Source organism: Mixophyes fleayi, chromosome 2 (assembly GCF_038048845.1).
Source record: "Mixophyes fleayi isolate aMixFle1 chromosome 2, aMixFle1.hap1, whole genome shotgun sequence".
NCBI lineage: Eukaryota > Metazoa > Chordata > Amphibia > Anura > Limnodynastidae > Mixophyes > Mixophyes fleayi.
The window spans coordinates 206,527,451-206,550,072 of record NC_134403.1 but is presented as its reverse complement, the minus strand read 5'-3'; the positions used below and the strand labels follow the sequence as shown (position 1 = coordinate 206,550,072).

At 42.4% G+C, this 22,622-nt stretch overlaps 1 protein-coding gene across 1 annotated transcript in view; it reads right to left on the bottom strand.

Moving 5' to 3' along the window:
• The window catches only part of MANEAL (mannosidase endo-alpha like), a 43,333-nt gene that overhangs the window by 4,427 nt on the left and 16,284 nt on the right, over positions 1–22,622 (bottom strand). The window contains exons 2-3 of the mRNA XM_075195397.1: positions 4,780–5,347; positions 2,431–2,540 (exon numbers count right to left, since the gene is read on the bottom strand). Of these exons, the coding sequence (XP_075051498.1) occupies positions 2,431–2,540; positions 4,780–5,254 (585 nt within the window). The 5' untranslated portion in view covers positions 5,255–5,347. The remainder of the gene's footprint in view (positions 1–2,430; positions 2,541–4,779; positions 5,348–22,622) is intronic.

Genomic DNA, 22,622 nt, shown 5'->3' with positions numbered 1-22,622 from the left:
ATTTACATAATGTAGGTGCCACAAAATTTGTATTTGCATTGCATGTTTGCACTTTCAGAAATTAGCTGCATTATTTTGTTTTTTTATCAAACACTCCTTATTGTAAAATTGATCTTGCTTGTAGTATTAATTTAATAAAAGAGCATATGCCTTAATACACTCATATATATATATATATATATATATATATATATATATATATATATATATATATATATATATATATATATATATATATACATACATACATACATACATACATACACATACAAACACACACATACATACCCACACACTCATTGGTAATTTCCCCCCTTTACTATAGAATTGCTGTCATTTTCATGATGTTTTAGTTATTTCAAATGATCACATGATTCAAGTGTCACAGGGACTACTTCCCACACTAGCAGCTAATTCCAATAATGCCTAGGGCAGTTCTAGCACAGAGAGGGAGAGGCAGTCTTAACACACAGTACATAACAATGTTATGTACTGTATGTCAATAACTGCACTATTACATTAGGTGTTTCCTAAACTGCATGACAGGTACATTTTGCAGTGCTTTTTGACTTGTGTTGCTTTTATTTTTGTTATTATGGTTTGAATGCAATTTAAATATATTAGTGCTTTTATGCGTTATGTATTTTTGGATGTTTTTGGCTTCATCTAACAATATGAGTGGGCTGTGTGGGAGCAGTTGCATCATTTCTTGTTGTAATACTACAGAATACAGTTTTAGTGCAACTTATCCGTAACTTCTAGCACCATTAAATTTCATTGCCTATATCATACCTCCCAACATTTGGGTATCCCGCATCAAGACAGCGTGGCCATGTAACAATGAGGCGTGGCCACTTCATGATGGAGGCATAACCACACACCCAGGGATATGCCTAGCGCTTTTGAAGTGTTAGGCTGCCCCGTACTCCCCTCCCTCCCACACTCCAGTCATTACCACACGCACTGGCATCTGTTCACCGCTGCTCTGCCATGCAAAGCAGCAGCGAGTTTCCTACCCACAGGACAACGCTGTCCCAATTGGGATAGCGGGACAGAGCCCTCAAATCGGGATAGTTGGGAGGTATGTTATATTGATGGTTTAAATAAGGGTGAATGGGACTTTTCTTAGATAGTATCGGTTCACACGACTCTCCTATGCAAATTAGAGAAAAGTTAATTACAGAAGGTAATTTGGATATACATTTTATATGAATTATCATCTTACATAATAATCCATCATAATACAAGTATTTAATGGACTACAATAAATTTCAAATAAAAATATGAATTGCCATTTATGAAATAATGATCAGTAAAGGAATATACAGGCTGGTTTAGCTTGTGTCTATAATACATATTTTAAGTATTAAGAGGTTTCAATTAATGTGGTGATGGGGAGGTGAAGGGAGTCAGCAGACTGGAAAAGTTGCCTATAACATATTGCCTACACTGATATGTGAATCTCTGTGGGATTAATGTACTTAAAATCATCTCTTACCATATTTAAACTGTTTGTAAAAATTGCTACAGATCAATATTAGAAAAGGGAGGAAAAGCTAATTATTCTACTGGTTAGCACAGCTATCTGCTTATGATTCCGTGGTTTGTGTTACAACACTGGGTCACAGTTAGAATTCTACAGACATATGACAATACTAGTACAGTAGATTGTACTGGTAAAAGCGCAATGTATGGAAAGTGCATGGAAAACCTAAAGCCCATTCTCCCAGTGCACCCATGTGAACGAGCCCTCAGTCTGTTTTCCTGATGGTATTTGAGGGTTTTTATTGTTATTTGTATAGCTGTAAAAGCTTCATCCTTGTCATCAGTTTGTGTCCTGTTTTTTTCCTACACAATTCCCAGTGTGACAAATAGTACACAATGAGATTATTTGCAAATAATGTTTCCTGTTTTATTAGGTGCCTTTTTTGCTTGCTATAATGCTCTTATGCCCTAGTTTTTATGGATTGGGGCACTGTTTAGCATGACAAAATAACGTTGATTGTACGATGAGCAAATGTTACTAAAAAAGTGCTTATACGTTAGACACACACAACACTTTGTCACAATAAGATCACCATCTCGACTTCTCATATAAACTGAAACAGGCACTCTGTGGGGGCACATTTTTGTATGTTAAGAAATGACTTATCGAAATGACACACTGGTTTAATAATGGCCTCCATCTGTGCCTTACCTGTGTACATTGTTTGATGACAAATGACCAAACGGATTTTGAAATGGAACATGAAAAATCCAAAGGGCATTTTATTCAAACATATGCAGGAATATTAATCACAGAAGATGACCATTTTTTGTGCTCCATAGTACAGCTACGAATGTTTTGTATTGGAAGACAAGTTAACTGGTGTCCACTGACTGTAGCCTTGCATATAAGGAGGCTCCTACAGAACTCATGCTGACTGTTACCTTTATGTTATATCTATGGGCAGCATCCAGAACCAAGGGTACCAGGTTTTCTACTGCTTCACCGTTCTCATCTGCTGTGCCAAGCGGATACCATGACAGCACCAGCACTCCTGTAACAAAAACATTTTATAGAGAAATCAGACCCATGCTGATAACCCATTATCAATCCTATCTATAGAAAACACAACAGGAATTTTACAATAGTAATTCATTATGTAGATGGGTATGAGGATACCGGACTTATGTTTAGTTCTTTTGCCCACTCAGCGCTAGCTGGTCAGCCTGAAAGCAGCCTTATGTGTTTATGTGAGGGTACCTCTACAAGTTCTGAATAACTTAATCAAACAACTGGAAAAGTACAAATGTGCTTTATTTTATAAATAAATGAGAGAACACAGAGGATACAAATAATGTAAGCAACAAAAGCCAGGGGGTTTGATGCACAAACAGCTGACTAAACACCCGTACCCTAAAGGGACTATATTGAAAGTTTACAGAGTTTTGCGGGGTAAGGACTGAGTTCGATATCCTCCCGCTTTGGCAGTTCAACAAAGTGACAGTGTCCGCAGAGACTTCAAAGATCCCTTTTTCTGCCAAAATCCCAGACCAGCCACACAGGTGCCATAATTCCTAGTCATAACTTTCTCAAGATGGTACACACAAGACAGCAACATGTGCTCTTTAAATAAATCTAAAGTCAGTCCCCACCCCAGATAATTCAAACCTTCCCAGGCTGTTTTTTGCGCAATTAATGTAGAACCTTACTGAACGGAAGCTACAGCTACTCCAATCAAGTGTTGCATTTGTTACACAACTCTCCTCCAGAACACAGAATGCTAATTGTAGATGACAAGGGTTGGGGCCAGGCATTATGGAGAGAGCTTGAGTGGATTCAAAAGCACCAGAGAAGATAAGAGGAGTCTGAGCACAGAGTTTTGCTTTAAAGTTAAATCACTTTGGGATTACTAATGAGAGATCAAGTGATAATGAATAGAACGGTTCTTTATGTCATACTGCAGTGGGATGTTAGAACTTAATTGAGGTCTGTGTTATTCTCCTTTGGGTGAAGTTGTAGCCCAGGTAGAAGCTTCTTAATTGCCCAGAATTGTGACATGCAGTAGTTCCAAAATAAGATGGTGGGAATGTATTAAAGAGGAGAAAAACTGTCACAGCATACTCTGTTATATGCAGTGATATTACTTTCTGGGCTTGCTTACATTTTGCTCCCCAAATCATGGTCCATGGTTTCTAAGCTCCCCTGGACTCTTTACTGGTCCCCAGATGGAGAACTGGCATGCCCAACAGTGTTCCATAGAGTACTTCTGTGTGATACAAGGATGGTGTGCCCTACTGCTTAGAGGATACCTTATGGGGCAACATCATATTAGTTGTGTTGTGAAGAATATAACAGAATCAGGTGATGTCTCTTTCTGAAGTATTCTTTGAAATGACTTGCATTAAACAACATAGTTTGAAAAACAGAAGTGTCCAAAGTGCAGCTTTGCCAAGGACCTGATCTTTGTTATAAGTATTGTAGAAAAACAACTTTGTTAGAAAACAAATTGCCCATAGAGCAGGTTGGAAGTATTTTATATAGAGCACTAAAGACCCAAGTCAAAACATCTTGGTAATTGCACCAGTGAATCTAAATGGTTCATATAGTGCACTTCAAAGTCTATGCCCATTCTCCAATCTTGGGAGAAGCTTTCACAAACTGTAAGCATGCCTAGGTATGCAGATAGGTGGAAAAGTCTCCAGAGGTGCCCAATGCAAAACTGCCAACATTACATCAAAGTCCAACCTACGACTTTAGTTCCACTCTTTTAATAAAATAAACTTCAGTTTTTGTCTTAAAATACAGCTCATTTTAATCAAATGTATTCTTGGCCTAGTAACAGTCCAGGTTTTAAGAATATCCATGCTTGAGCACATGTGATTGAATCAAAATGATTGAGTTAAGTGCCATATATTAAATAATGAATATACTTAAAACCTGGACTATTAAGGGTGCTTGAAGATCATAGTGTAGAAACAATTATCTAGTAAGAATGGCACATTTACTGGCTTGTCATGTTCATGTTGAAATTTATTTATCAGAGGCAGTTTAATTCAGCAATGTATAACTTTACCATGGTTGTATGAAAAATGTTATATACCTCCGTAAGCGGTTTAGGCTACGTTGGCCAGGAGGGTCAAAAATAAAATAAACCATAAATGCTTTTGTTATAGACCAGAATTAATTTATTTCAAACCTTAACTCAGAGACCCTTTTAGGTATTATAACCTATAAGAGCATTACTACAGTGATGTGTGAGAGTGGATGTACCTTAATTCTATACTGGATCTTACCTATAGCTGCTGCTCTGAGCTGCCTCATATGCTCTTCTAGGACCTCAGGGTCTTTGGAACTGTAGGGTCCTAACTCAGGATAGAAGCTGGAGCCAATGTCTTCAGGAGGGCTGTGTCTACCTTTAGGGTAACTTGCAGATATTTTGGGATCCCAATGAGGTACCATCACATGATCCCAATGAATATAATTATTGTCAAACTTAGGGTTCCCATACCACATGTAATAAAAAACGTGTAGATCATAATACACTTTTGTTTGCTCAGCTGCATTTGTGGTGCCTTGTGGCTGGGAAATAACCACATTGGAAACAGAGCGTCTCTCTGACTGCTCACCAAAGGGCATAAGTTCTAGACCAGGCGCAAGGTCAGAAAAGCCATCAGTGGGCTTCAATGTTCTCAAGCCCATCATGGTTCCAAAAATGAAGAGAGTGAAAAGAAAAAGAGCTATACATGCTTTCCTGCGGAGTCTTGCCATCTCAATTATTGCGCCGTCACCGAACCTTGGATCCTCCTACTGTGTATATGTGATAAATATGACAATTCCCATCAGGTTGCAGTTGAGGGTTCCCTGTCAGAGAGAAAAATGTAAAAATAAAAGATCAACCTGCTGATGCAACTTGAATAGACAAGCTTGAAGATAAAGAAATGGACTATATACAACCTTACGGTGTTAGAATCACAATTTGTCTAATGAGCACACTGTAGAAGTACTCCTATTGACTTAAAATTATGACACAAATGGAATAATATTAATTATGTTTTACTGTATTCATTCAAAAGCATGTATATTAATGTATATGTGATATTTTTATTTTCACAGTCATTTCCCATATACTTTAAATTCTGATACTGTCACTGTTGTATTTAGGAGCCAGATTTCTTCTTGTAACTTTGCAAAAAAAAGTTAAGCCCATCCGGCACCGGCTTTCACTCAGAGAACAATAAAGGGCTATGGGCTCAGAGGTTTCTTAGTTGATAAGTAGATACTGTAAAGTTCTATTTTAATATTTCAAAGTTGCTTCATGTGAAAAATGTAATTCCTTGTCTGCATGGACTCAGCAATTGGTATAAATGAAGCATATTTGCCCGAAAACTTTGAGGGACCAGAGGGGAAGCGGGGGTGGCTGGGAAATGGCCACTTTACACTTAAGGGCTAATGTTATAGTTCACCAAGGCCCAACACCTCCACCGGATTTATTTGGTCATTGCACCCCCTGTTTAGTGGCTATTGTGTCCTGGATGGGCACAGGACTCCCTTGACAAAGCCATAGGTGAAATGTACATCGGGAAATGACGTCATCATTGACGTCACGGAGCCTGACAGTGGTGTTCGGCATCGGGAATGTATGCCTGGTAAACTAGTCCTAGCTAAATGGCTACTGTGCCCAATACACACGAATACTAATTGATTAGGATACATGCTCTATTCGGACTAAGAAGTGTGTATGCGTGATTGTGTAACTTTGAGTTTGTCAGCACTATAAGTTATACGCTCTAGGTAGTCCAATCAACTTATGAGAGAGGGAACCAACTTAGGAGGGGTTAGATGTACCAAATCTCTCTCATGACTCATATTTAGGGATGATTTAAGTACATTTAGGTATGTTTTGGTAATAAGGGTGCTGTAATATATGGGTGGTTAATTTGAACCCAATGATTAGCACCAAGGGTTTACATGCATACGTATTGTTTGTTTTGCAGTAAGCGACACCGAAATATATTATAATCACCTCCTTGCGTCTACTTATATGTGTCTACCCCCTACAATTACCAATCTTTGGACTAGGTTTAAATGTTTTATTTGTGCAAATAAGGAAGCCAATATTGTGAACTATTATTGAGATACCCAGCAATGATCAAATAGCTGGTGATATATTGTGTATCCCATGTTAGAATATACAATGGGATTCTGATATTTTTGAATAGGATCCTGCTCTGATATTTGTCCATAACGCCACTGAAGGGTTTCTTCATTATTATTTTTAATATACACTATACACACAAAACTATTTTTAACCAATGTCACCTTTGTTTCTGAAAATAAATATTTTATAATAAAATTTTCAATAACATTTTTTAACAATTATGATTTGTTCAGGGACCGGAGTGCCTCTCCTGTTTTTCTTTCACTCACACACACTACCTAGTGTAGCTCGGTGTCCCATTTGTCTGAGACGAACTAGCTCTGTGTGTATGCTAAAACAGGGGACTCTGTAAGTCAGTAGTACCAAAAGTACAGGTTTTCTTGTGGTTCTCAAGCATCACCAATATACTGCCAACCTAGGCCAATGGGATACAAACAATAATTCTGGGATTGTGCTTTGAGTAAATCTAACACAATGAAAACAGCTGCAAGTTAAATTTATGGTTCTACATTCTGGCTATATCTGTGCTGAAACAGTGCTACAGTTTCCATTGATGGCTTACAGGGACAAATAAAGGGTGATTTGCATTCTCTCCCCTAACAATTAATGGAGTGACATGCCCTCCCTCCTTTCTCTAGTATATGGGATAATAGTGACTTTTAAAGTCGTATGAATTCTCCAAGTTGATAGGAAGGCTCTCACTGCCTTAGCCCACATCACCATAATCCATTGTATAACCTGATTTCAATGGTTTGTACAGCTGTCACACTTACAGGACCCAAAATAAAGTTATAAATAAATCATATTACAACAGGGGTGGACATATCCCTAGAGCTATCCAATGTATCTTCTTTAACTCCAGAAATATTCCTGTTGACAACTAGATCTGAATGATTGTCTTCTGAGTTCTACGTTATATTACCCAACCCCAGTATTACGGTATAAAAGACATTAAATCCTTGTAATTAATACTTTCTGAAATGGGACATCTGCTGGGCGGATTGTGTTTCAGCTAAAAGGCTACAGCTCTCTTAATGATATTAAATTTCTTCTGAATCTTTAAGTAACAAGAGCTACACTAAACAGTCACTAAGAGAGACACAATGCGGGAGCCATAGTAGAACACCGATATCTGATCTGATAGCACTCATCATGTACCATCCCATCCCCCCTTCTTCTTCTACAGTCAATGACAGTCTTGTATTATTCATGTCTATCAAAAGTACTGTAACATATAACAAGGCTGTTACTTTTCTAATATAAAAACAATACACTAAATAGTAAATGCTAACAAGTCTTCAACTGCATGGCTCTATAGCCATGGTAGGAATGGGCATGCAGTGTCTAGCCATAAATTCAGTTATAGAGCCTAATGCGTGGTTGGTTAAAATATTTTATATTTTTTATACCATAAATAGACAATAATTACAACATTGGACATATTTGTTTAATTATTTTGATATATATGTCAAAGTAAAATAAATAACTTTTCCCATGTTTACGTTATAGAGGCCATTTTAGGCATAGGGCTTGAAATAGTTACTAGTTTCACTTTTGGATAGGGAACCAAATGTAGTATGGTATCCCAGGGGTGAGGGGTCCTCATCTCAACAAAAGGACTACATGGAGGAGTCTGTCTGAATAGCAGATTGCACAAAACTGAACAGCCCCTTTCACAGCCAGTGAGTCTGTGTGTAGCTTTTCTCAAGCTACAACTCCCTTAGGGATCAGACACTGGGGCATATGTAACACATCTGAGCTGAACTCCGTTGCAAACAGTGAATGATGCAGTAACAGTGTTTAATATAGATACCTAGGCCAGAAAGCAGATAATTGAACATAGCTTTTTCATCCACATGCTTTGTGAAATGTAAAGCTCCATTAGCAGCCCTACAACAAACCTTTACACTTCCCTACAATATATACTGTTCAATGGTTACACATAGTTCCCAATGGTGTACATAAACCAGTTATTAAGATGTTGCCATCACATAACTACTAGGATAGCAGCTGCTATAGGTCCCAGCACATGCTGCTCCAGTCCCTGGTCTGTTCTTATTTAGCAGGATACTTAATGAGCCAAGCAGGAAGAGCAGAGCAGCACGCAACTGTTGGCCCAGTAAGGTAAGTGAGAGTAGCGCGTTCCTCCCTAAAAAATGTGTAGGCGCCTGAAAAATTTTGAGTAAAGCTCCTGAATTGAACCATGAGAAAGACAACAAATAACCACAGCACGGTGGCTTAATGGTTAACACTTCTGCCTCACAGCGCTGGGGTCATGAGTTCAATTCCCGATGATGAAATAACAACTGCAACCATATATCTATTTAAAAGAAGGCTTTCTAATGCTTCTTGTATATTTATAGTTCAAATAGGCAACCTTAAAAGGAATGCACATCTTCATAAAAAGCACATTGCATAGGCGCATTTATAAATTATCCCACGTCATTGGACATGGCCGCATCGCGTGTCATGTGATGCGGCCGCCTGGGCGCCCCCCGGGCTGCAATCCGCCAGCCCGCGCCTGGCCTGTATCAATAAAGGGGGATCACCCCCAAACTTTCTACCAGCCAAAAGAAACTGCACCCGTGTATGTTTAGAGCCTGTCCCAGAGACTAGAAAATCATGCAAATCCACACCCATCCGCTACCGGAACCATACCTCTATATGTGTCAGCTGAGAAGCAAAATAATAAAGCCGCAGATTCGGCAAAGCCAAACCCCCTGACCCTCAAGAACAATATAAAGTGGCAAGCTTAACTCTTGCTCTCTTGCCTGCCCACACCAAAGAAGCCATGAGACGCTCAATATAACTAAATATACTATGAGGGATATATATCGACTGCTGCAGAATATACAGAAACTTTGGTTGGATTATCATTTTGACCAGATTAATTCTACCTGTGACCGTTAATGGCAGCTGTTTCCATATCCCGATCTGGCTCTTAAGATAGTAAATCTGAGGCTGGACATTACGCTGGATATATTGACCCATATCACCAGAAATCCAGATACCAAGATATTTAAATATTGGCGTCCATTTAAGAGGAGTCTGTAAGACTTGCCCCGTAGGGCAAATACCCTTAATCGGAGTTACACTAGATTTATCCCAATTGATCAAAAGCCCCAGGTACCTACCAAAAATTGTGACCACTCGGAGAAGCGCAGGTAGCGACCTATCAGGGTTGGACAAAAAAAGCAGCATATCATCTGCGTAAAGGCCAATGGTGTCCGTCTTGCAGCCCATCTTCAATCCAGTAATATCTGACTGCATCCTAACAGCACATGCCAACGGCTCTATGGCCAGGGCAAACAGAGTGGGGGACAGAGGGCACCCCTGTCTGGTACCCCTGCCCATGACAAACTGACGAGACACAAAGCCATTCACACAGATCTAGCTGTAGGACAAGAGTACAGCAATCTTACCCACTGAACAAAAACCGGTCCAAACCCAAATTTCAACAGCACCGCCCACAAGTACCTCCACTCCACAGAGTCAAAGGCCCTACCAGCATCTAACGATAACACCACCGCCTCCTCCTCTGCAGGGTGGGGCAACAGCAGATGACAAAAAAGCCTACGCAAATTTATAACCGTAGATTTTCCCGGCATAAAACCAGTTTGGTCAGAGTGCACAATCTCACCAATCACCCGCCTCAAACGTGACGCCAAAATTTTTGCCAATATCTTAATATCCGTTGTTAGTAACGATATAGGTCTGTATGATTCCGGGAACAAGGGATTCTTTCCCGTTTTAGGGATAAGGACTATAAGAGCTTCAGACAGACAGAGATACAGACCCCATATCTCTAAAATTTGTAAACATGTCTTGCAAGCGAGGCACAAAAAACCCCAAATGCTTCTTATACAGTTCTATGGGTATCCCGTCTATGCCTAAAGCCCTGCCATTTGCAAACGAGGATATCGCAGCTACAATCTCCTCATCAGTGATTGACAAGTCCAAACTTTCTCTACTATCTGCGCTTAGCTCAGGCAAGGAAACAGCCACCAGATACGTGTCTAAATCAGAATCTGAGTATTCAGCTCTAGACGCATAAGCATCTTTAAAATATACATAAAAAACATCACTGATCTCTTCGGTCAAGGTATGCACAACACCCAAAGTATCTAATTCCCGCCACTACAGCCGCCGCCCTCTCTGATCTAGCCAAATACGCCAGAAACCTGCCACATTTATCCGCTTCAAAGTATTGAGTATGCTTAGCAAATAACAACTTACGTCTTGATTTATCTAACAAGTAATCCGACCATTCTCTCTGTACCGCTAACCAAGCCAGCCTGTCAGAAGCCATATGAGAAGAAAGATACACCTCTTCCAACCGCACAACCTCTTTTTCTAATCTATCACCTCTCAGCCTAGACTCTCTTTTGAAACAATTCATACTTCTATTTAGGTAAATATGCAGCATCCGAGACAGCCGGCAACAGCCCCTTTGATACAAGTCCTAAATCAATTTGTGAGAAGGCATTATATGAAGTGGAATAACATGAGAAACAGACCTCTACCGGATGTCTCAGACGCCACACGTCCACCAAACCCATCTCTTCCACCAGATCAGCAAATTTCAATTTTCTGCCATGTGTAGTATCCCCCACCTCCCTCCACCTATCAACATTAGAATTCAACACATTATTGAAATCCCCACAGCAAATCACAGGAGTGTCAGGAGAAAGAGAGATAAAATCATTGCATTTTTTTAAAACTTCACCACTATAAGGGGGCGAGACATAAACTGACAGCAAGTTTATACGTTTAAAATCAAAAATACCCCTTACAAAAACATATCTACCCAATGGGTCAGATTCCACCATTTCCAAAATAAAATTTACTTTTTTACGTATAAGGAGAGATACCCCTCTAGAATGACCCGTATGAGTAGCATGATATGCCCATCCAACCCACGGTTTCTTAAGGGCCAACACTTTACCTCCCACTAGATGAGTTTCAGTTAGACATATAACATCCGCCTCATACTTTTTTAATTGGGATATGACCAAAGACCGTTTAATTTTATCATTTAGGTCACGAACATTCCAAGTCAGGATTTTAATAGACCCCATATTCAGCTTCCCATTCGCCATAACACCAGGGAATACATGAGACATTTCCACATAGAAATCAAACCCCTCCAACCCAGGCAGACACCCAGCCACCAGTCAACCACATTAGCATATACCAAAACAATCAATCTCAACATCTGAAAAGGTTTGCATAAAGATAAAGCACCACACTTGACACTGCATTGAAAAAAACCTACCACACCCTACCCTATTCAAACAACCCCCCTCCCCGTATATCCACCCCCAACTTAGACATACCTGGATCCCATTACAACTACCCCACATCTCCTTAAACTGTGCACACAACTATCTCTGCGTACTTATAGAAACACCCGTTTGCACCGAAAAAAGGAGAGGGAGACCGCGACCCTTTAAGCAAGGGAAGCCCTCCAGCCCACAAGTTCACCCTAGTACTCCTCTGACCCTCCATACCCAACCAATCCATTAGCACCAACTATAAGACCCAACAGTTTCAAATAATATCACCTTATACTTAACATTTTCGTAGCCATCCAAAAAACTGCAATATCAATCAAAGCATTTCAGTTATATATAAACATAAATCAAAGTGATATACATTAACGGAGCATATCTCAAACATTATATCTATCAAATGCACACAATCTTTAATAGCATTAGCTCAGTCCAGGAGATCAATACGTCACCAGGAGCATCTTCAATCCGGACGAAGACCACTAGGAGCTCTCCTATCCAACCAGTGAGTCGCCTATGAAAAGGGTAGTTCCATCCGCAACCACCCTCAATCTTGACAGGAAAAGCATAGCATACGGCAATTGCATTTCACGAAGACGACGCTTCACCTATATAAATTGAGCTCTGCTTTTCTGTACATCCAACGAGAAATCAGGAAATACAGCTACTCTTTGGTTTTGGTACATCAAGGGGCCCTTAATCCGAGCCAGGTGCAGGATAGCATCCCGATCCTTATAATGTAACATCTTGGCAATGAATGTGCGCGGCTGTGCACCAGGAGGCGGTCTCTGAGTCGGGATCCGATGTGCCCTCTCCACCGCAAACTAGGGCGTGAACTCCTCTCTGCCGAACAACTGGATCATCCAATTCTCCAAGAATGTCTCCGGAGCATTCCCCTCTGTCTTCTCAGGGAGACCCACCAGTCGAATATTACTGCGTCTGAGGTGACCCTCCATATCTGACATCTTCTGTTTAACCGACACCATCTGAGCTTCCAAACCAGCAACTTTCTGCGGTAAAGGAACTGTAGTATCTTCAAGTATAGAGATGCGGGCCTCCGTCTCCAATTGTATCCATTACCTTCTTTTCAGAGGCAGCGATAGCTTTCAGGACTTCCTGAAGAGTAGAATCAGCAGGCGAGTCTGCATCCTTGGAAGACTGGGGTACCTGCAGCTCAGACGCAGGAGCTCCTCCTGAAGCTGCAGCTGGGTTAGAACGAGCATATTTCTCCAGCCTGCTAGCAGCAGTATTACTTGTAGAGTGTTTACCCATAGTGACACCCCTTATGTAGATATCAGTAGGTGTAATAAATATAGGGTTGTATACAGGTTACTCGTACCGCAGGGGAAGATCAAAGACGAATCCCTCAGGCCCCAGCTGAATTTTTGTCCAGGCTCAGGATCTCAGAACAGAGTTTACAGACCAGACTGTAGAATGTTTCAGCAGAGCGCCCAGTCCTCAATCAGACCCACAGCAAACTCTTGGATGCCTCAAATGGGGATAAAAGCACTGTAATAAGTGGCCACTGAGACACATGCACTCCCAGGCAGCCCCAGCATTCAGGTATTTCACAGAAAGAGGACCTCCAAACTGCTCTAGACTGTACACATAATATTCTCTTCACTGTGCCACAAACAGCAGACCCACCGCTACACACAGGCTTCACCAGACGGCAAGATTATATCAGTTGGAGCACACAGGTGCATACACTCTGCCTCTGCACTACTTTCCAAGATGGCGCCTAAGCCCACTACACAGCGGGAACCCAGGTACAGCCCTTCCGTCCTCTCCATCCGCCAGATGCCTTCTCTCTACTGAGCCAGCCGTCCCCACTCAGGACAAGTAAGTATTTCAACCTACCAGGTCCCAGGTATGAGCTCCGTCCACTTCCCGCCAGCAGATTCCGTCTCAGCAGCGCTCCGACCACTCGTGCCTGTCACAGCCGCCCGATCCTCCAGCATGCACCCAACTTGCCTCCACTAGTTCTAGGGCAATTCCACCACAGACTACTGACTTAGTGAGGGCCAGTAGTTCAGCAGGATGTCCGTCCAGGATATTTAGGCAGGGGAGCTCCGGTATCCTCACCCTACGCCATGCTCTGCCAGGCCACGCCCACCAGAAGTTTGTATTTGATTGACCACAAATATTAAGATATTGTTACGAGCCGCGGCGGTGCCCAGCCACCGCGACTCTCCTACCTCCAACCCGGCCGTCGCTATGACGACCGGGACGTCATTTCTGGGGCCAGCCCGACCGTTGCCTTAGCCATGGTCAGACGCTAATCACTCCAGCGCCGCATCCCGGCACTGTGGGGCAGCTGGGCGCGTGCGCAGTATATTAACCAGCCTGTGGGCTAATTATTAATTCATTACCTATTAGGCATAGGCTGGGGGCAATTTCAGAGCTAGGCTCTGATTGGTCACACTTAGTATTTAAGGCAGGGAGGGCTTAGCCTCCCTGCCGGTTATAGCTTCCTGGTTCCTGTGTTGCTGCCTGCTTCTGTACTCCTGGTGTTCCTTTGGATTGTTGCCTTCTGTGTATGACCTCTGCCTGTTTTCTGGATTTGCCGTTTGCCTGTGCCCTTGACCTTTTGGCCTGTACCACCGTTTATGCTGATTTGCCCGTGACCTCGACCTTTGGCTTGTTTCCTGATGATTCTTCCTAGCAAGTGACCCCTGATCTCGGCCTGTCCTTTGGAATTGCTGTCTGCCATTATCCTCTGCTCCTGGGTTCCCCGCCGCTAGTACACGCCACACGACCCTCTGTAGTCTGCAGCCAAGCCTGTCCCCACCACTAGGGGCTCCAGCGAACACCTGACCATCAGAGTAGACTCCGGATGGTGTTGTATTGGTTGGTGGGGTTCCTAACATTATAACCGGCCCAAAAATTATTGGAGAGTTCGCTTCAATGGAAGATAACGGGACGAACCTTTCTCCAGCCCGAATTCTGGCTGGACAGATCCAGTCCGTCTCACAAGTGGTCCAGAACCTGGTTCAACGCCTGTCAGCTCAGGAAGAGGCCACCAGAGCCGCTCAAGCCCAAGCCCAACAAGACCAATCAGTTCCTGCTATGGAACCCAAGCTGAATTTGCCAGATCGATTTTCTGGGGACAGGAATCTGTTCCGTAACTTCAAGGAGAGCTGTAAATTGTACTTCCGTCTCTGACCCCGTTCCTCCGGCTCTGAACAGCAAAGAGTGGGCATTGTGATTTCCTTACTTCAGGGGGACCCGCAGTCCTGGGCCCTCAGCTTGCCTTCTGACAGTCCTTCTCTGAGGTCCGTGGAATCCTTTTTCGAAGCCCTAGGCCTTCTGTATGATGACCCGGATCGTGTAGCTTCCGCTGAGGGCCACCTCAGATCCCTAAAACAAGGCCGAAGTTCTGCAGAGGAATACGCTGCAGAATTCCGGCGCTGGTCCACTGATAGCGAGTGGAATGACCCAGCTTTACGCAGCCAATTCCGTTTAGGGTTATCGGAGCAAATAAAGGATTCCCTGGTACAGTATCCTTCACCTACTTCCCTGGAGGGACTCATGCATCTTACAATCAAAATTGACAGATGCCTCAAGGAAAGAAGAACTGAGAGGGAAGCATCCATTCCCAGTACGTTTCTTTCTGTGCCTTCTCCTAATATGGAAGCTGCGGAACCGATGCAGTTAGGCGCCTATCACCTCACTCAGGAAGAGAGATCTAGGGGATGCACCTTAGGCCTCTGCCTATATTGTGGAACCAAAGGCCACCTCCTGCTCTCCTGTCCCAACAAGTCGGGAAAAGATCATGCCTAGAGAAGGTGGAAGAGATTCATCTAGGTCTGCAGTTCATTTCTTCCAAAAATGCATTAATAGTTCCCGCTAATCTTTCCTATGGATCACACTCTTCTGATACCTCTGCCTTTAATGATAGCGGGGCCGCAGGCAACTTTATGGATACAAGCTTTGCCAAATCCATTGGAATTCCGTTCATCAAAATGGATTCCGCTATTACTGTCTGCGGTCTGGACAGGGGTCCGTTACCGGGTGGCAGGATATCCTTCACGACTCCGCCCCTTTGTCTTACAGTTGGGTCTCTTCATTCTGAAACCTTGTCTCTTCTCCTCATTGATTGCCCTTCTGTTCTGCTAATACTCGGTCATCCATGGCTTCATCTCCATAATCCCGTGATCGACTGGAATCTTGGAGAAATTAGTCGCTGGAGTACTCACTGTTCTCAAAGCTGTTTGACCATGTCTCGGCGGCTCCTGCAGCCGCTCCCGGATTAACTGCCCTCTGCATATAGTGAATTCCAGGATGTGTTTTCCAAGAAGGTGGCTGATTCTCTACCTCCACATAGAGACTTTGATTGTGCCATTGATCTGCTTCCAGGATCCAAGTTGCCCAAGGGAAGGTTATACTCTCTTTCTGGCCCTGAGACTAAAGTTATGCAAGACTATGTGGAGGAAAACTTGCAAAGAGGGTTCATCAGACCTTCAAAGTCTCCTGCAGGAGCGGGTGTTTTTTTGTTTCCAAAAAGGATGGTAGTCTACGCCCGTGCATTGATTATCGTGGCCTGAACAAGATCACCATCAAAAACATTTACCCGCTTCCGCTCATCTCTGTCCTGTTTGACCAATTGAGAGACGCTACCATATACACCAAGACAGATCTCCGTGGCGCCTATAATCTTATACGCAATCGAGAGGGCGATGAGTGGAAAACAGCCTTCAACACTCAATCTGGCCATTATGAATATTTGGTCATGCCCTTCGGCCTGTGTAATGCGCCTGCAGTCTTCCAAGACCTTATTAACGAAGTACTCCGTGAGTTCCTGGGTCAGTTTGTAGTGGTGTATCTGGACGACATCCAGATTTATTCAAAGTCTCTTTCTCAACACCGTGATAATGTCAAACAGGTCCTGCTTAAACTCCGAGAACAACATCTCTTCGCCAAGCTTGAAAAAAATGCGAGTTCGATGTTAGGAAAGTATCATTCCTAGGCTATATAATTTCTCCTGATGGGTTTTCTATGGATCCTAATAAAGTCCAGGCCATGCTGGAGTGGGTATGTCCCATGAATCTGAAAGCGATCCAAAGATTCTTGGACTTCGCGAATTACTATCGGAGATTCATTCAAGCTTTTTCTGATATCGTGGCTCCCATTACTGCTCTTACCCGCAAAGCGGCGGATTCTTGTAATTTGTCACCCGTGGCCATCGCATCATTTGAAGCTCTTAAAACAGCGTTCACTACTGCTCCGGTCCTCAAGCACCTCAATCCACAGTTGACATTTATTCTGGAAGTGGATGCCTCGGAAGTAGGCGCTGGTGCTCTCTTATCCCCGGTGATCGTAAGGTGCATCCATGTGCCTTCTTCTCACGCAAGTTTTCGTCTGCCGAAGTCAACTATGATGTGGGTAATCGGGAACTTCTGGCAATCAAGTGGGCGTTCGAGGAGTGGCGCCACTGGCTTGAGGGTGCAGTTCATACAATTTCAGTCCTCACTGATCACAAAAACCTATTGTACATTGAATCCGCCAAACGGTTAAACTCTAGACAAGCTTGGTGGGCCTTATTCTTTACCCGCTTCAACTTTATCCTAACCTACAGACCCGGTTCTAAGAATACCAAGGCGAATGCGTTGTCCAGGAGCTTTCTACCTCATCAAGTACCCACTAGTGAACCATCATCTATCATTCCGGCTTCTATCATTCACGCTGGGTTGACTCAGGATCTAGGAAACACCATACGTCAGTTTCAGAAAATCGCCCCTTCCGAAACACCTTTAGGACGTCTTTTTGTTCCAGTGCATCTTCGCAGAGCGGTTCTCGCTGAGGCCCAAGAGAACAAATCAGCAGGGCATCCGGGTATCTACAGAACCCTTGAAATACTTGCACGTTCTGTATGGTGGCCTTCCTTGTCCTCGGATGTGGAGAGTTTTGTCCGCATCTGTGAAGATTGCGCAAAAAACAAAACTTCCAGAACCTCTCAGTCAGGTCCACTAATGCCTCTGTCTCCGCCTATGAGACCCTTGACACATCTGTCCATGGATTTTATCATGGATCTGCCATGTTCTTCAGGAAACAACACAATTTGGGTAATAGTGGATCGTTTTAGCAAAATGTCCCATTTTGTTCCATTAACCAAACTCCCCAGCGCTCAGGATCTGGATGTGCTGTTTGTGAAACATGTTTTCCGTCTTCATGGCTTACCCATTGATATTGTTTCCGACAGGGGTTCCCAATTTATCGCCCAATTCTGGAGGTCTTTCTGCAGTCTTCTGGGAATTAACATAAGTCTCTCTTCAGCCTATCATCCTCAATCTAACGGGCAGACAGAGAGTGAACCAGTCGTTGCAGCAATATTTACGTCTCTACATCACAGAATTTCAAGACAATTGGTCATCATTGCTTTCGTGGGCCGAGTTTGCGTACAATAACGCATCTCACTCTTCCACCCATCTGTTACGAGCCTCTCAATTTTTCTGTAATTTTGGCTTCCATCCAAGGTCCAATTCCTTATCATCACTCAACTATTCTGGTCTTCCAGAGATCCGTTCCACAGCTTCATACCTCAAAACCGTTTGGAAAAAGGTTCACACTGCACTAGTACGGGCCTCGTTCCAGTCTAAAAAAAATTCTGACCGCCATCGGAAGAATTGTTCGTTCAAGGCGGGGCAAAAAGTCTGGTTATCCACCCGCAACATCAAGCTCAAACAGCCCTGAAAATAATTAGGTCCTAGATTTATTGGTCCATTCCTGATCATCAAACAGGTCAATCCTGTCGCCTTCAGGCTAAAGCTTCCTCAGTCGCTTAGGATGCCGAATAACTTCCATTGTTCTCTCCTGAAGCCGGCTATCCCTGCACGTAAGTCTAGGCTTCGTTACTTACGCAGATCTCAGCCTGTCATCCCAGAGGGCCACAGGGAACTCCTGGTGGAGAAGATTCTGGTCTCCAAAAAGGTCCAGGGGAAAATCGTGGCCCGGAGGAAAGATCTTGGATTCCGTGGAGACGCTTACATGCCCGCAAACTCATTGAGGAATTCTTCAAACAATTCCCTGGCAAACCTGGATGTCGGGGTGCCTTGACCCCTCTCTTTAAGAGGGGGGGTACTGTTACGAGCCGCGGCGGTGCCCAGCTGCCGCGACTCTCCTACCTCCGTCCCGGCCGTCGCTATGACGACCGGGACGTAATTTCCGGGGCCAGCCTGACCGTTGCCTTAGCAACGGTCAGACGCTAATCACTCCAGCGCCGCGTCCCGGCACTGTGGGGCAGCTGGGCGCGTACGCAGTATATTTACCAGCCTGTGGGCTAATTATTAATTCATTACCTATTAGGCATAGGCTGGGGGCAATTTCAGAGCTAGGCTCTGATTGGTCACACTTAGTATTTAAGGCAGGGAGGGCTTAGCCTCCCTGCCGGTTATAGCTTCCTGGTTCCTGTGTTGCTGCCTGCTTCTGTACTCTTGGTGTTCCTTTTGATTGTTGCCTTCTGTGTATAACCTCTGCCTGTTTTCTGGATTTGCCGTTTGCCTGTGCCCTTGACCTTTTGGCCTGTACCACCGTTTATGCTGATTTGCCCGTGACCTCGACCTTTGGCTTGTTTCCCGACGATTCTTCCTAGCAAGTGACCCCTGATCTCGGCCTGTCCTTTGGAATTGCTGTCTGCCATTATCCTCTACTCCTGGGTTCCCCGCCGCTAGTACACGCCACACGACCCTCTGTAGTCTGCAGCCAAGCCTGTCCCCACCACTAGGGGCTCCAGCGAACACCTGACTATCAGAGTAGACTCCGGGTGGTGTTGTATTGGTTAGTGGGGTTCCTAACAGATATTGCTTATATATGCCTGTACAATGGGATACTTTTAGCTGGCCATAAAGGAGTGTTTTGTTGTAACTAAAGGGCCTAATCATTCAGGGTTTGTTAACATTTTGCATTATAAGAAATTTTTGCATTTTCAAAACAGGACGCCAACTTTCCAGAAGCCAGCGAGAGGATAACAAAGTTGCAAGAGAGAAGAGCAAGAACAGGTAAGAGACAATGGTACAATCTGTCTAGATTTGAATGCTGGAGAATACACCTGAACATTCATATTCAGGAGTGTTCTTATACACATATATTCGAGGGGAAGGGGGGGGGGGGGGGGCGCTGCGGCCGTATTAGCCTAGGGCGGCCAGAACCCTTTATCGCTCTTGCTTGTGGTAATGTGTATAGTAATCATATCTAACTTATGAATTTTGGACCACAACCTCCTCATAATGGCCCAGAGATACTACCATCCAATAGAATTAAACAAAATAACAGTATTATTGCTATGTACCAGCATTAACTTGTGTTTGTTCTATTATAACATATTGCAAGTTGGTTAGATTCATCCTATGCTGTTAATAATAAGTTGTTTTTTAAAAAAGAAAAAAAAAAAAAAAAACCCCTTAACATTGTCTTATGTGGTTATGACATTAGTGCCCTTATTACCATGAAATACCATTAGATTACTGGATAATTTTCTAAGATTAATTGCCATCGAGTGTCTGCATGCCCTGATTTATCAATATGTATTACAGAAGTTATTAATTGATTAAGCAAAATTGCTGCCATTTTTGCGTGGATTAATGTATCTATATTGATTAAATACATGGGCCACAGTCAGTAAGATCCTTTCCAGGTTTTACAACCAAAGTGATTAAAAGCCTCTCCAATTGAACTTGACATTTGTCCCTGCTCGAATGCTTCCTAGTAATCTAGGCACATGTACCTCTGTCTGCAGCTAATATGACTCTGAGGTGAGATCATCCAGTCCTGGATTTTACCATTTGGAAGTGAGGCACTTACAAATGAAACTTCTTCTAGCGTAATTTTCTTTTTTTCAAAGATAAAGCATCAACAGGTTTTATAAGTATATGGGTATAACCTGTGAATAAGACTCAATATCTGCTTGCCCTAGAGACAAGGTGAAATAATATAATTGTTCGTAAAATGTTTTAAACACAACCATTAATTAATGTAGGACTCATCACCAGAGAGTCACTATTATCCCACAGCCCAGTAATTCCTGTGTTGGAATGTGATTCCCTAGAGAGGAGTGCTACCTGCTCAATCACCATTTCAAACCAATTATTTCTTGCATAGAATGGCCTCCTCTAGCTATTTTAGCCCTTTCAGAGGGAGAAGCTATAAATTCTCTTTCTGGAGTTTTAAAAGCAGAATTCTTATTTTTTGTTATAAAGTGCGATTATGCAACATGTAATAAATACATATTAATAATAAACATTTACTACATAAATGCACCCCAAATTGTCAAATCAGAGGCAGTAACATAATGGTTATTGAATATAGGTTCCAAATCTGTTTTAACTCTATCAATCTACAATGCAAGTTCTCACAGGCATGTCTAATATCTGTCCACCTTGCACGACCATGATGTCATGCCTTAAGCTGAATCTTCTGTGGTTTGTTCACTTACATGCGATTCCTATCTATCCATGCTAGCTGTAATTACTAGCTCTTGATTATCCATGTATTTGTTATTATGGTTAATATATTAATGTATGTCATATCCGTGAGGCGATTGGCTGGAGCTACATAATCTGTGGTGCCCACTAAATAAATGATGATGATTGATGATGGAGTGGAATTTGGGATATTTAGATGTAGATTAACATTTATATGCGAGTGATGTGATGTGCCACACAAAATATATTCTGCTTTCATGACCAGAGTTCAGGACTGTGGTGGAAAAGGAATACCAGACTTCTGTGTGAGAAAGAAGCATGCTAGACAGATTGGCATGAATATGACTTATGTGTCGTTGGATATATCTCCAAATTTCAGTAAGATTCAGGTAGTTCAGTAATCTAAAACAAGTATCAAGTTAACCAGATCGCGATTTCCTATACCTGCTATCCACGTCAGCATTTAAAACGATATTAAACTCTCCCCTCAAAATTATAGCCTGCTTATTAGTTTCAGACAATATGTTTGACCAGTGAACTATTGATACACATTTCCAGACAATAATTCTGTTCCATTTTATACTATTTATTACTCAACATTGTTATATTTACCCTTGACACTCATTTTATGTCGACTGCATATACAATAATATACTTACAATTGAACATGGCTACACTGCTAATGTACGAGATGTAAGTACAGAGCGAGATGTAAGTACAGAGATAAGCATATATCATCCATATTTTTTTTATTTTTTTTGCAAGAGCCATCACCTTTTGTCCAGTTATGCGAATCTCCTAAAAAATTCTTACAACATTGTGACAATGAAATATTAATGCCCTCTTAAGAGTCCTATAGATTGTAAGCTTCGAGCAGGGTTCTCTTACCTCTCTGTCTGTATGTTTTACCCAGTATTGTCTTATTAATGTTTGTTCCCAATTGTAAAGCGCAACGGAATTTGCAGGCGCTATATAAATAAATGTTGATGATGAAGAGTGTCATATAGACCAGTATTACAAAATAGGTCATGTGGTTACAACCAAATATCAATATCAACCTGCAAACAGTAGCCAACTTCCATACCCTACCCCTCACCCTGCTCTCACTCCATTCAACTGGAAGATACCTATACCATTTTTGTGGGGTATTATTTGGCGCTGCCTCATTAATCTTCAGCCAAATATAGTCACTGCGGCTACCAAACATATATTTAGTGAATAATAACAGGATATTATCTATTATAAACTCAGGACTCCTTGAATGACAT